Below are 14,845 nucleotides of genomic sequence, written 5' to 3'. Positions count from 1 at the left end.
TTGTATTCTTTGGGTAAATACCCAGTAGCGCCACTGCTGAATCATAGGGTAGTTCTATTTTTAAATTTTGAGGACACTCCATACGGTTTTCGACACGGGCTCGCTATGCTACCCTCTTGACAAAGGTTCATGGTGAGTTGTGCAGTGGACATAGGGGTCCTAAATCCAGAGGCTGGCTGTCCACCAACTGGGTGGAAACACAGTCATGATGTCAGGACATCCTCTAGGTAGACCAGTTAGCCAAGACCTGTCCGTGGTCCTGAAAGGAGAAGCTGTTTCGTTGTACCTCGGGTTGGAGCCCGGGCAGCATGCTTGGGCTCAGGAGTGACCTGCTCAGGGACAGCAGGCTCACTGACAGGCTCCTGGGGCTTGGTCTTCCTTATAGGCATAGGCTGTGGGAGGACCTGTTTGGGGAATCCCTTGAAGAACCACGCTCCAGAACGCTTCCACACCTGGGGGAGGACAGGGAGAGGATGAAGACATGGCAACCATGCACTATCAGCCCTGCCTTCGGGAGTGCCAGTTTTTCCCTTTGCTCCCTGCACTCAGCACACCGACACACCACATAGCCTGTCACAACTCCTCTTTGATTCACACAACAACCCCAAACACTCCGTAGAGAGGGCCTGAGTACACCCATCTCCTGGATGGGGAAATTTGAGGATCAGAAAGGTGATGAACTAGTATAAGGTCACACAGCACCTGCCACCTCTTACACGCGGTGAGCTCCCTACGTCGAGGAAGAGTCAAGTCACAGAAGCGGGAGATGAGAAAAGAACTTCATTCAAACACTCACTGAACAGTCCTGCCAGTGTTCACAGCTGAGCTGGTTCCTTGTTACCAATCCCGTAAGACCTACAGCTAACCAGGCTCCCCAGCCCTCAATGGCCACCCTGCTTCCCACCTGGCAGTGAGGAGGGGGGGAATGGACAAATAGGGACGGTGACCGGTCCACTCACCTCTCTCTGCTCGATGCAGATTTTACAGAGCCACACGGAATGCGGGCGGTTATTGGAGGTCTCCACCCCACACTTAGTGCAGACGTTCTGGGGACAAAACATAGCCCAGTGCACACTCACATACGCCAGGCTCCGAGCTGCCAGTGATCGGGGCCAAGGGGCTGGGAGGCAACAGAGCCCCTCTCTCTCTTGGTAGATAGAAAGAGCTGGAACTCCCCATTTCTCACCTCCCTCTCATGACCAAGGCCAGCTAGGATTAAAGTTCCAATTTGAGTTTCGATTTCCAATAATGAGAACTGGAGTCATCCTCCAGCACTGGATGAATATATTCTCTGGAATTTTCCAAGAGTCCCTGTGGGGTCTGAATTTTTGGCATCCATATGGGGGAGATCACTGACATGATTTTTAAAGAGGAAAGCCACATATTTATTTTTTCTCTCTTTCCCTTTTCTTTTTTTTCTTTCTTTCTCTCTTTCTCTTTCTCTCTCTCTCTCTCTCTCTCTCTCTCTCTCTCTCTCTCTCCTTCTCCTTCCTTCCTTCCTTCCTTCCTTCCTTCCTTCCTTCCTTCCTTCCTTCCTTCCCACATGAATCTGACATTACCTAGATTATGGCTGCAGGTTCAGCTCCTTGAAGAGAAGGAAGTTACCTGTGCAAATGCCATGATTGTGATGGAACATTATACTTTTGGCTGAGTTTCCTGGCAGTCAAGACAAAATGGAAAACTGAATAGGTCACGGAATTTTTACTATGTGGCTGACTGCAGAAGACAAGTTTTGGGGCATAAACTTTCCCCAATACTGCATTCTAAATGCTAAGTGGGACCCCAAGCAGGAGACGCCAAGTGACATGTTCCCCTGAATTCCTTTCCGGGGAATTCAGGCAGACCCAAGGACAGGTATATCTGCGTCCTGGAACTGTCACGTGCAGACAGCTTGAGGAGAGGGTGCAGGGTGGAGGGAGACTCCTTTAAATACTCAAGAAGCCCAATGGCCCTAACTGGGCTGGAGAGGGGCTTTCTAAGCCAGGGTAAGAGGATGCTGGGTAAACCTTCCATGTTCACACAGGTGTAGACACCTGCCCAGCATGTTCTTTAGCCTGACACATAGTCTGCTAAGCTACGACCAGGATACCTGCAGGCTCAACCATAGCCTACATCCTGTCTCAGGTTCCCATGTTCATCCTAGATGGAGCTGAGCTCCAAGGGGACAGAGGGGTCAGAACATCTTCCAGAAGAGGAACCAGGGTTCAGGGTTGCCTAGAAGATAGCTGGGCATGGGAGCATCCCCAAAGGAATCATATTCTGGCAACTACCGTTCAGAATCCAAGCTCCGTCCCCAAGGCCCAGGGTCCCCCGAGGCTCGAGCCCAGGCTTAGCCCCCTGCATGTGATGAGAAGGGCAGCAGGGAGGAGGAGGATGATAGTACCTTTTTACAGTCCTCACACACCACACAGGTGGAGCCCAACATCCCCAGCTGTTCTCCACACAGTATGCAGCGGTTCACCCCGTCCCCAGCCACGTTCTTCCTCATGTTCTCCAGACGGTCCACCAGGCGCCTGGAAGCAGACACAGAGTAGTGAGGGCCTCACAGGACCGGGGACCACGGCATCTCCTAGTGTCAGGCTGATGGTCTTGACCTTGTCTGAGTCATGGACTCTTGGGCGTCTGATGAGGACTCTCGGACCCTTCCCCCGAAAAAGGCACGTGTGCATGAAATTCTGATACGTTTTCAGAACACCACAGACCCATATCCCAGGTCTCCCACCTCCTTCTATTGACTTCAGATTAAACACCTTCTCTAGACTTACTATCTCACATCACCTCCTCCAGAGAAAACTGCCTTCTGGGCCCCAGATCCCTTTATCTAATTGTCGACGTGACGTCTTCACTCGGATGTCTTCGTTGCCATCTCAAAGTTTAGTTTCAGCTGCTCCTCATCTTGGCTGTTCTCCAACCCCGTCCCTAGCACACCTGCTCCCATTCTCAGGAGGGAGCTGGACCCGGCCCACCCCTCCAAGGACCGGGTTCCCGCTGGGGGCACCACGGGCATGAGAACCACCGGGATACAACTTGGGGATCAGAGGTTCTAGAAGGACCCTGGGAGCCACCTGATGCTGACTCTCCCCACAAGCCTCCTCGCTCCTGCCATCCCCTCAAAGTGCTCGGATTTGCAGTGTTAAAAAATAGCAGCTTCTCCCTTTGTGTTTCGTTCAACAGAGAGCCACTCTGTCCAGGGAAGAGCCAGGAGAAGCCTGTGGGCTCCAGAGCCTCTGCTGTGACCCAGATTGGACGGAGCTGCTTCGGCAGGCAGGGCGCACAGAGCCAGAGGCAGCACGCTCCTCCTTTCCTCCCCCTCATCTTCCCTTCCCCCCTCCCTGTGTTTTCCCTAGAAATTGTTTTTATAGGATGATGGGTGGGGCGGTAACCAGGAGCAAGCCCCCCAGTCCACGGTCTCAGATGACCTAGAATAACAGTAGCCGATGTGTACTGAGCACTTAGTACGTGCCAGGTACAGAGATAAGCACTCCACATCAATTTTCTTAAGGGCTCCTTCCAGTAGTACTATACGCTGAGCACTATTCTTGTCCCCATTTTCCAAATGGGAAAACTGAGGCACAGAGAGGTTAAGTGATTTACTCAAGTCGCACAGTTGGGAAGTGGAGAAAGCTGGGATCCAGACCCAGGCAGTTTGTCCTGAGTTCCTAGTTCCTATTCTTTTTATTATTATTACTATTGTTTTATTTTATTTTGAGAGAGAGAAAAAGCACAAGCGGGGAAGAAGCGGAGAGAGAGAGAATCCCAAGAAGGCTCCACACAATCAGGATGGAGCCTGATGTGGGGCTCAAACCCATGAACTGTGAGATCACGTCCTGAGCCGAAGCTGGATGCTTAACCGACTGCGCCACCCAGGTGCCCCCTGAATCTCTGTTCTTAACTGCAATACACCCTGCTGTTATGTGCCAAGCAGAGCCACGGGGGTCTTCTGGAACAGTCTGATCTCCACCCTGCTGGATCCTCCTGCAGTCCCTACACCAAGGGACCCTCACCAACTCACACACACCCAGTTACCCTAGCTGGTTCTGTCCATCTCACTTCCCTGAGCTTGGGACAAGACACCCAACAGCTGCCCCATCATTTTGTTTCCCGGAAAAGCCCTTAACAGAGGATTGAGAAAGCTGGGGGTTAGCCCCGGAGTTGGACTCTCTGGGCTTCAGTTTCCTCATCTGTAAAACAGAAGGAGTTGGGTTGTCAAGCTGTGCTTTATGGCACCCCAGAGCTCCTTAGAGCCAGTTGAGGGGCCGTGCACTGTAGGGGTGATTCTGAGGGGCCAGAAAACTGCACTTCATCCACAGCATGTCTGCATTTATCCATTCTGTTTGTTTGTTTGTTTGTTTGTTTGTTTGTTTGGAATTAGATTTCCTTTGGAAAGCCACAGTTTGAAGAAACAGCCTGAAGTTGTCTAGAGCAGATTAACTTCAGGATGCCTTGCAATGCTGCAGAATTATAACATGTTATGAGACGATGAGGCAAGCTGATGGGAGGCAGGGGATGGTAAACGCATGGAGACATTTTTCTTGTCCACATCCTCTTTCGCAGGTTGCCTCCAGCGTGCACTGCCCTAGCCAGAAAACGGTTAGATTTTGTTCTCCTCTATCAGCGTGGGTCCCAAAGCACAGAGAAGGTGAGAGGCTTGCCTGGGGTCGCTCCGCCAGGGCTAGAATCTAGTTCTCTGTGTCAGTAAATCATCTTTGCTTTCCATGAAGCCCTCCCGGCTTCCTGCCTCAAGTCAAGCCCCAGGAAGTCAGCACGGGACAGGTGACCCAATTCCAAACGGCAGTGCGCTTTGCTTAGGAAACTTAAGAGGCTTTCCTGCCTCCTCTTGTAAAATCGAGGCCGTGGATTCACTCACCACTTGCAAAACCCACATGAGAGCCTCCACCAAGATGCCTGTTCCTCCCACAGTTCACTCCTAAATGCCGAAAGGCGCCATTAATGGGTCTTGTATGGGGAGTGTCTCATTAGCTTCTCTCAGTGCAGCAAATGGCGTGGAAAAATAACAGATTTAAGATCATTATTCAGATGTCTCAGCTCAGGGACTCTTGTTATTTGTGAATCCAGTAGAGACCGGTAAAGAGAGAAGCATGTGGGTGGGAGGCACAGACCTTCCTTCTCTGCTCCCAGATCGGTTGAGCAGGGTACTCATTTTGACATCCTCTCTGTAGCCCCAAATCCGGGGCCTCAACGTGGAGGGCTCCGACAGCCAAAGAGTATAAACTTAGAAATGAAACTGTGCAGGAAGCTAGGTCAAAATATGTCACGAAAGACCACGAAGACAAGTGGGTCTTTATCCCGGTGATAAAATATTTCAGTGTTTTTACCCTTTTAACGTTTATTTATTTTTGAGACAGAGAGAGACAGAGCATGAACGGGGGGAGGGGCAGAGAGAGGGAGACACAGAAATGGAAGCAAGTTCCAGGCTCCGAGCCATCAGCCCAGAGCCCGACGTGGGGCTCGAACTTACAGACCGTGAGATCGTGACCTGAGCTGAAGTCGGATGCTTAACCGACTGAGCCACCCAGGCGCCCCTCAGTGTTTTTACCCTCGAAGGAATGTTTGTTGTCTCGTCTCGGCGGGAAAACCCTATATGCATCATGAAAGATGCCTGCAACCTTCCATGCATGTCAATCACCCAGACAGCGTTCAAAAAGAATACCAACCCGTGGGCCCCCGACTCTAAACCTTCTCAGCTATGGATCTGCTTAAGCCTGGTTTCCAGTATTTCAGCATGCGGCCCTGTTGAGAACCACTGCATGGGGGGACGTTCTCAAAACTTACGACGCCTCTAGAGCACCTGGGGAGAGTGTTTGACACACATACGATGATTCTGTGGGATTGCGGCGGGGCCTGGGAATCTGAATATTGAAGTGGCTCCCTCTGTGATCCTGAGGCTGGGGAATTCCAGGCCACACTCTGGTAAGCACCGTAGTAAGGAAGGAAGCAGTCGGGCAAACTGCACGGGGAAATGCTCTCCTTATGTTAGAGGGATGAAAACCCCCAAAACCCAGGATGTAGAGTCAGGGTGTGAGCTTGGGTTTGGAACATGCTCATCTGAATCCCTTCATGGTGCGCACTGGGCAAAAAAGAAAAAAAAATGAGAAAGGAAACACCCAAAGAGTTACAGTGATAATCACTGGGTGGTGGGATTGTAAGAAAGCTTTATTTCCTTCTTTAACGTCTCCACCACCCACCCTCCTCAAGCACTCAATTGTCTGGACTCCCTCTGCTTCTTTAATTTTCCAAAGTGAACATGTGTTGCCTTTTCTTTCAAAATGTTTATTTATTTATTTCGAGAGAGAGAGAGAGAGAGAGAGAGAGAGAGTGAAGGAGAGAGTGGGGGAGGGACAGAGAGAGAGGGAGAATCCCAAGCGGGTTACTCGCTGTCAGCGCAGAACCTGATGCGGGGCTCAATCATGAGTGAGATCATGACTTGAGCCAAAATCAAGAGTGGGATGCTTAACTGACTGAGCCATCTAGGCGCCCCACGTGTTGCCTTTATATTAGAAGAAAAAGGACATTTTTGAAGATAGGGAACAGATAAGGCAGGGTCAAAAGCCATGGGTTTGAATCCTACCTTTTCTCCAGTCAATGACCTTGAAAACCCTCTATTCTCTGGGGGCCCTTTCCCCCAGACGTTAACGTGAGGGGTTAGATGAGGTGCACCTCAAGTTTCCTCCCATGGGCAGCGTTCGGGGAGTCTCAGATCCTGAGGCTGAAACATCCAGATTTCCCTGGTGTTTGGAAATAGAAGATCCCTCGAGGACTAAGAGAAGGACCGCTCTGTGTCAGCAGCCTGGTGTTTGCCTGTCTAATGCCTCCACATTAAGTGCCCAATTAGCTGGACACCGTACATGGCTGTCACTCTCTAGTTATGTCTTTACATGCCCGATTAATTTTATGACTACAACTCACGCCTTGCATCCAGGAAACACATCCATCACCAGCCTGGACACTTAAGGGGAGCTGTTGGTTACTCAGCGAAGCCGAGTGGGCACGCCCCCTTTCCCAGGATGCTCCCAGAGGTACCAGAAAGGGTGCATCTCTTCCTCTCGGCATCAGCGGACAATCCCTGGGGCTGGCGGGAAGGGGTTCCCAGCTTGGTCTGACCTTGCTATCCGAATGGATGCAGATGGGCTACTCATTCATTCAATTATTTACGGAGCACCTGCTACGTGAGGACCCACCTGGGAGCCAAACAGGTGAGTCCCTGTTTGCACGGACCTGACATTATAGCGAGAGACTCGGGCATTATCGAAATCATCATAATCATGCTATAGTAAAGTTCTCTGAAGGGCAGTTATGGGCAGCTAGGAGAACGTGTAAGAGAGGGACGTGAACAGTGAGGAAGGGGCCTCGGAGGAAGTGACCGTAGAGCTGAGACATGAGGATAAGGAGGAACTGGACCAGTAAAGAGGGCTGAGGAAAAGTACTAGGAAGAAGAGGGAACAGCATGTGCAAAGTACTTGAGAGATGTTCAGTATGGCCAGTGGGCTGGATGGTGGAAGATGAGACTGGAAGGGTGGGCAGGGGCTGCTCCGTGCCAGATCTTAATAGGATACCATTACCGGGTTTTAGGTAGAGGAGACTCAATCTCCCCCGTTTTGAGACAACACGCGGACGTAAGAACGGAGCCCATGAGAGGATCACAGCAGTGAGGACTTCAGAGCTGTAGTGGGTCCAGGCAGAATGAGGCAGGTGGGTCCCCAATCTTTGTCTACCCATGGGGCTGGACCAGGTCTCTTGAAACTACTGGATTGTCGGGGCGCCTGGGTGGTGCAGTCGGTTAAGCGTCCGACTTCAGCCAGGTCACGATCTCGCGCTCTGTGAGTTCGAGCCCGCGTCGGGCTCTGGGCTGATGGCTCGGAGCCTGGAGCCTGTTTCCGATTCTGTGTCTCCCTCTCTCTCTGCCCCTCCCCCGTTCATGCTCTGTCTCTCTCTGTCCCAAAAATAAATAAACGTTGAAAAAAAATTAAAAAAAAAAAAAAGAAACTACTGGATTGTCCCCTGTGGGTCTAACTCAGTATGGCTAAGAGTACACTCGCGAGAGGACCTAGAATTCCCATTTCCTGAGACCAGACTTTGAGGATCTGCTCCGTGTTAGTTTCCTGTTGCTGCCATAACAAATCACTGCCAACTTAATGGCTTAAAACAACATATATATATATTACCTTCACAGTTCTGGAGACCAGATGTCTGACACAGGTTTCACTGGCTGAAGTTAAGGTGCTGGGAAGGCTGTGTTCTTTCTGGAGGTTCCAGGGACAAACCTGTTTCCTTGCCTTTCCCAGTTTCCAGAAACTGCCTACAGTCCTTGACTCATGACCCTTTCCTCCGTCTTCAAAGCCAGCGGTGTGGCAATTTCCAACCTTGCTGTGACTCTGACCCTCCTGCCTCCCTCTTATAAGGACCCACGTGATTACATGGGGTCCACCAGATAATCGCCACCCGGGTCATATTTCCGACTGATTCACATCAGAATCAGACTTCAGCCCTCCTCTCCACAGCAAGGTTGGGGCAATATCTCCCTGCCTGGCTGTGGATGTCAGACAAGCCAAGCCTGGGACTCGGCAGGATCCCAATCCTTCCCTTGGGGCTCACGCTCAACTCCAGGAAAATGCAGGTTCCCTACATGCAGGTACACATGCACACACTTGCAGAATTTAGAAATAGGCAGGGACACAAGGATTGGGGTGCCAGTTTGGGGGTGAGTTTGCCTGGGTCTACATTTGGCCCTGCACTTCCTAGCTCTGTGACCCCAAGAAAGTTACTTAACCCTTCTGAGCCTCTGTTTTTCATCTGTAAATTAGGGAAAACAAAATCCTTACCTCCCAGGACTGTTGCAAAGATGCAGTGACAGTGTTTGTAAAATTCCCCAGAACACGGTAACTACTGAGTAATGGTTGCTGTTAATTATTTCTTCTAGAAATTTGTGGCTCCTATGGCTCCCCGGTCTCACACTTCTTCTGTGTAATGAGGATGCTATCATCTGCCCACGGAACCTGTCTTTTGAAAGCTTTAGAAGGAGCTGCAGTGACTAGAAATTGACACGGAGAGCACACGTACCCACAGGTGAACACATATGCCCACAGGCACACCTGGAGAGGCACATGGCCACGTGCACCTGTGAGCACACACACGCTCGCACACATGCGCGTGATCGTACCTCCGGGCAGAACACATCTTCACACGTACGGCTATCCCTCCACCACCCTTGCCGAGAGCCCAGCCCCATCTGGCTGCCTTCTGCAGACAAGGACAGAAACCAAGTCAAGGACTGACCGACACACCACCTGTTTGTAAAGCTCAGCCTCCCTCAAAAAGTCCAAACTGGCTTCGGAAGCATTCAGGCGACTACTTCTGGGCTTTCAAATGCGTATTGCTGCATCGGCTACGGCTACGGCTACGGCTACGGATGAATGTTGAGGAGAAGGCTAATGGGTGTACAATTACACCGGGAAGTAGGCTTAATGTGGCATATGCTGCGGGGCTGAGGCACCCTGCCTGGGAGGCGTGATGGCTTTGCGGGCGATTCCTCAATCGGGGAGGGAGATGGCGTAAAGCCGGGGCTGGGTCGGGGCGACTGCCTTTAGAGCAGCGGTAGGTTGGATTACACACGATTCACAAAAACACAGCAAAAGGGGAGGGTGGATGTCATGTTGCCTCCCTGTCTCTGTTTCGTCAATTCCAGAGTCATGTTGTTTTTCCCTCACCCTAATTTCTCAGCTGGGGGTGGGGGTGGGGTGGATATTACTGTTAAGTTTATTAAACTTGGCGTTTTCTTAAGTCAAGATCAGATCATTTGCTGTGAACGGGGACATGGCTGCTCTGACGACGACTGGCCTGAGACTCCCTTGCCAAGGTCTCGCAGAAACCTGTCCTTAAATGACTGAGCTGCCCTATCTCGAAGCCATTCGGCTGGCATGCGGGGTGCGAGTATCTCAGACTCATTAATTCTCACTGTTGTTTATTACTGGCGACACCTGGGGAGCCGTGGATCCTAATTTCTCTCCTTGATGGATTGGTGAACGGGATTCCTGCCTGGGCCTCAGCTCTTCGGGGAGGGGGGTCACCTCGGCTCAGAGTTGGAGACGAGGGAGCCAAGAGAAAAAGACAGCTGGAGGGTTCAGCCGAGCTAAGGTAGTCAATGCCGGGTAAGGTGCTGGGTCATTAGAAACCCAATAATTGTCATGGTTACCAGGAGCTGTGCTAAGTACTCTATATGCATTGTTTTCCTTGGGCCATCTTCAACCCGTGAGAGCAGCTCTAGGATTCACCCCCATTTTACAGATGGGCAACTGAGGCACACAGAACCTGTAAGAGGAAAAATGGCGCTGGAGGCTAGGTCTAGCTGCCCACATACTGGTGCCTGCCTTAGTTTCCCTTCAGTGCTTACGGTTAGAGCTCTTTCTAACCCCTTCCTCGGCCTGGCCTGGAGGAGGGGACGAGGGTCACTGCGGTGGAGAGACATGAACTGTCCCACTGAAGGAAGAAGTGTGTGAGCTGGAACCAGTTACCCTGAGTGAGGATCTGAGATCCCCTGTAAATTCTGGACTTCCCTAAATCCCTCAACTCATTTGTCAGCTGCCTTCCCTCCCTGCACCCCAAAAGGCCATAGGATAAAGTGGAAAGACAGATTCAAGTTCCAAGTCTGGTTTGGCCACGCAAAGGCTGTGTGCCTCTGGGCAAGTATCTTAACCTCACTGAACTTCTTTCCTCAGCGGTACGGCAGGGACAACAGTCTGTCTCTCAACGAGGACATTAAGAAAATGAAAGGAAATATAACATATCGGACAGTCCCTCACACAGCGCTTGGCAATAAATATTTGCTTTTCTATAGAATAGCAGAGTAAGACTCTAGTCCTGGAGCCAGTCTGCCTCAGTATGTAATCCCAGTTCCAGCCTTTATTAACCATGTGACCCTGGGCAAGGTGCTTCACCTCTCTGTGCCTCATTTCCTGATCTGTAAAATGGGAATGATAATAATGTGGCCGAATGCGTAGGGATGTTGTGAAAGTTACATAAAGGAATCCGTATAAAGCTTCGAGCACAGAGCTGGCATGTGGTGCTTTGTAAGGAGAGCAAGCTACCGTTTTATTTCTCTAGACGCTGAGCATGGTTGCAGGAAAATTTTCGAGTTTGTCTCTTCTCCCTTTTGTGAACCACCGGACAGAAAGGGCGAGTGCTGTGGTTCATTCAGCAGGGAGTGTGTGGCAATGGCTGGAGACATCTGGGGCTGTCATAGCTGGGTGAGGCATCACTACAGGCATCTAGCAGGGGAGGCCAGGAATGCTGCATAAAAAAAAAAGATCCTACAATGCATGGGACAGTGCACACCACAAAGAATGATCTGTCCCCAAGTGTACTCAGTACGAAGGTTGAAAAACTCCAGCCTGGAAAGACTTGGGAGACGACATGGGCCAACTCCCCATTTTACAGATGAGGTCCAGGAGGCAGTGAGGTCAAAGTGATTCCATGAGAGGCGTACGGGTTAGGCTTCATTCATCATATGCTATTCATCTAACGAGGATTTACTTGTTCTCTCTTTTATGCCAGACACTGGGCTACTTAGCGAATTAAGAAGACTTCTATGTTCATCTTGCACAAACAGGTTCTATAAAGTATTAACGCGATCGGGCATTAGAAACCATTGATCCACAAATAAAATGAAAGAAAGAAAGAAAGGAAGAAAGAAAGAAAGAAAGAAAGAAAGAAAGAAAGAAAGAAAGAAAGAAACCACTGGTCCAATACCTGGGGAATCTAAGGTACTACTCAGTGGTTCTTAACATAGGAGGGTTCAGAGTCCCCCCGCCCTCTTCCAGAGTATGCTGAAATCTATCAATATTCCTTCTCAAAAAAATACAGACGCATGTATAAATGTCTCCAAACCCCTGAATCCTATCCACAGAACATTTAGGACTCCAGGTCAAAAAAGAAAAGAAAAAAAAAGAAGAAGAAGAAGGTGGTTGTAAGCGGTCCTCCTTTGGAAAGGGGAGAGTATGACCCCCTTACAAATCACAGGAAAGATGTCTACCCAATTCAATGTCGCAAATTATAGGTATTATTACTCACTTCTCCCTCTGTCCACATTTCGGAAAAATTCTGTGCCAAAAATATGAGGGATGATGGAACCGAGATGGGGAGGTGACAGAACCCAACAGATTCTGTCAACAACAGGTCTCCCTGTGTCTCTCTGCCTTCCTCTTCCATCACAGCGTCTGGACACCAAGGTTAATGACAATTCCTAATTACTTTTGTGGCCCATCTGTTTAGGGAAATTGACCTCAAATGGAAGCCACCCGGCTGCCCATCCCTTGGCAGGCAGGATATGTGAGCCGATGCCTTTGAGAGGCTCTGGACAGAAAGAAATGTAATGAGGATGTGGAGGGATCTATCTAACCACAGGGTAAAAACAAAATGAAAACCGCCGACAGGGTTTCCTAGGCAAAGGTTTAACTCCAGAGTTAATACATGCAACACTTTGGGGGACACCCTATGGGTGTCTGTCCAATGCACGAAGGTTCTTTTCACACTCAGCAGCCAAATCTGTAGCCCGGCGACCCCTGGCCACAGCTGGCTGGAGGAGAGGTGGAGGCTTAGGGTGAGCTGGGCCAGTCAGGGTTCCTTCCCTGGGAATCTGGAATTAGGGCTAAAAAGAGCTATAAAAATCCAGGAGGTATAGTATCGGTATGTTTTCTAATATGTCAGATGAGAAGCAAAACTTTCCTGAGGCCAGGCTGTGTTCCTGCCCTCGGATCCCTTGAGATCTCTCTAAATCCTTATGTTAAACTCCCCTTTTTGCAGAAGGTGAAGCCTCCAAAGATGGCCGCCATCAATGCCTTCCTTCCCTGGTGGCCCAAGTCATTCTTCCATAAGGAGAAGGGACCTATTTCCCCTCTCCAGTAGAACATGGAGGGGTGATGCCCTACCAGTTCCAGACCTAGCTGGTAAAAATCCTGACGAACGTCCATCTTTGCTCCCTTGGGATCTGGCTGCCATGTAGAGCAGCTCAGGCCAGACTATCGAAAAAGGAGAGATCCCATGGAGAGAGCAAGCCACAAAGAGAACACGGGAGCACGGACTTGGGGTTGCAGCTCTCAGTGCAGCCCCGCCACCAGCTGAATGCAGCTGAGGGAGTGACCCCAGCCTATGCCCCATGGAGTTGAAAACCCATCGAGCAGAGCCCTGCCTGAGTTCTCAACCCACAGGATCGCGAAACACAATGACTGTGGTTTCTTTCAGTCACTAAGTTGTGGGTGGCTGTTATGCAGCAGTAACAGATGACTCAAGCAGTCTCCCTGGAATTAATTTCCTTTCCTGCCAATAGTAGTCCGGGCACGTCGAATAACCTCTGACATCCCACTTAGTGCTTCAATAAGGAATGTGGGGGCAAAATGAGGCTGTTCGATGAATTTCCTTTCTGGCTACTATCTCTTCCTCCAGGGATGCTGAAGAAAGCAGAGCTGGGCTGTGGGCCGAGTGGTGAGCCAAGGTTTAGGCACTCCTCCCCCCACTCTCCAGGGAGAGAAGCGGGTCCTGTCTGCTGCTTGCCTGGGGCTCCCTGGGGTGGTCAGCTCCGGCCAAATTGGCCTAGGGAGGCAGCGCCTCCTGGGAGGCCTGAGGAAGATTCTTCTCTGTATCTCTCAGAGCCACAGGAGTGCGCAGACCAATGTTGGTAGCTTTGGAGATACAAACAGGTGAAGAAGAACTGGAAAGGAACCATTAGACCAGCACAGAATGGGTTCCAGCTTCTAGCTCCACAAGGTCCCCTCCAAATCTAGGCTTTAAAAATCTCCATGTTCTTTGGAGTCGAAGAATTTGGGGCCAGGCCTTCAGGAAAGACACCCAAGTCAGCTGAGAGCTAAAAGCAGAATTCTGAAAGCTAGCCAGACAGAGACGTACATCTTGGCTCCATGTGACCTTGGGCAAGCGACCTTGGGCAAATCGCTTCTCTAAGCCTGTTTCCTCACCTGCAAAAGGGGGTTAAATAATAGCACCTACTTGACAGGGTTGAGAGAAGCAGTTAAGGAGTTAATCTCCAGGAAGTTTTAGATTCAATGCTTGGCACATAGTAAGTGCTCAATAAATGGTGCCCAGTATGATGATTTCAAACCACTTCCTAAAAGACTCCACACCATAGAGCTGGTGTGAACCCAGAAGGGGTCTCACATACATCTGCCATTTTAACAGTTAGAAGGAGCTCATTTGCTCTGAGAGGGGCAGCCAACAGCATGGTCCGGGGTCCTCCATCAGACACGGCCAAATGCTATGGAGTCTGAGCAGGAAGGATCCCGAGAATCAGACTGACCCGCCTCATTAGATGGGTGGGAGAACTGAGGCCCCAAAGCCTCATTAACAGAGAACCTCGGGTTCTGAAATGGGACCCCCGTTGGCACCCTGTCTTCAGACTTGCTTCGTTTCATGTCTGATGTATCATCTTGCTTTCTTCTGACTCTGCTCTGATCCCCTCCCAGGGAAGCATGGATAGAACAGGAATGAGGGCAGGTTTGAGATCGTAAGACACAAATAGCGACGGGTTTGCCTCTGGCAATGCTACCAGCAAGAACTGGCTGCTAGAACAGGGCAGGGAGACAGCCACGGCCAGAATCCTGTGGGACTGTCCTCCCCCACTCTGGCAGAAAGCACATCTCAGCAAAGGGACACTCTGTCATCAAGAGCTTGGCCCCGGCCTCCCTGGAAGCCTCTCAAATCTCCTTTAGGGGAAGCCAGGGCTGCTGGAATTCCAGGGCTTGCCAAACAGGCGTCTCAGGGCATAATTCTAGAACGGAAGCCCTGGCCGGGGTCAAAAACTGAGCTTCCTAAGCAAATTCCT

The 14,845-nt window shown here is 50.4% G+C and overlaps 1 protein-coding gene across 2 annotated transcripts in view; it reads right to left on the bottom strand.

The window, feature by feature from the left end:
- Window positions 1-14,845, bottom strand: part of RPH3A (rabphilin 3A) — a 66,898-nt gene that overhangs the window by 35,336 nt on the left and 16,717 nt on the right. For both annotated transcript variants that reach the window (XM_047088437.1, XM_047088438.1), the window contains 3 exons: window positions 2,384-2,513; window positions 960-1,046; window positions 287-452 (listed from right to left, as the gene is read on the bottom strand). In XM_047088437.1, coding sequence (XP_046944393.1) covers window positions 287-452; window positions 960-1,046; window positions 2,384-2,513 — 383 coding nt within the window. The remainder of the gene's footprint in view (window positions 1-286; window positions 453-959; window positions 1,047-2,383; window positions 2,514-14,845) is intronic.

This window comes from Lynx rufus, unplaced genomic scaffold (assembly GCF_022079265.1).
Source record: "Lynx rufus isolate CCGP_SWC_20201006 ecotype Redwood Valley unplaced genomic scaffold, mLynRuf1.p SCAF_24, whole genome shotgun sequence".
In the NCBI taxonomy this organism is placed as follows: domain Eukaryota; kingdom Metazoa; phylum Chordata; class Mammalia; order Carnivora; family Felidae; genus Lynx; species Lynx rufus.
Note: the sequence above shows the minus strand (reverse complement) of the source record. Positions and strands in the feature narration are given on the sequence as shown.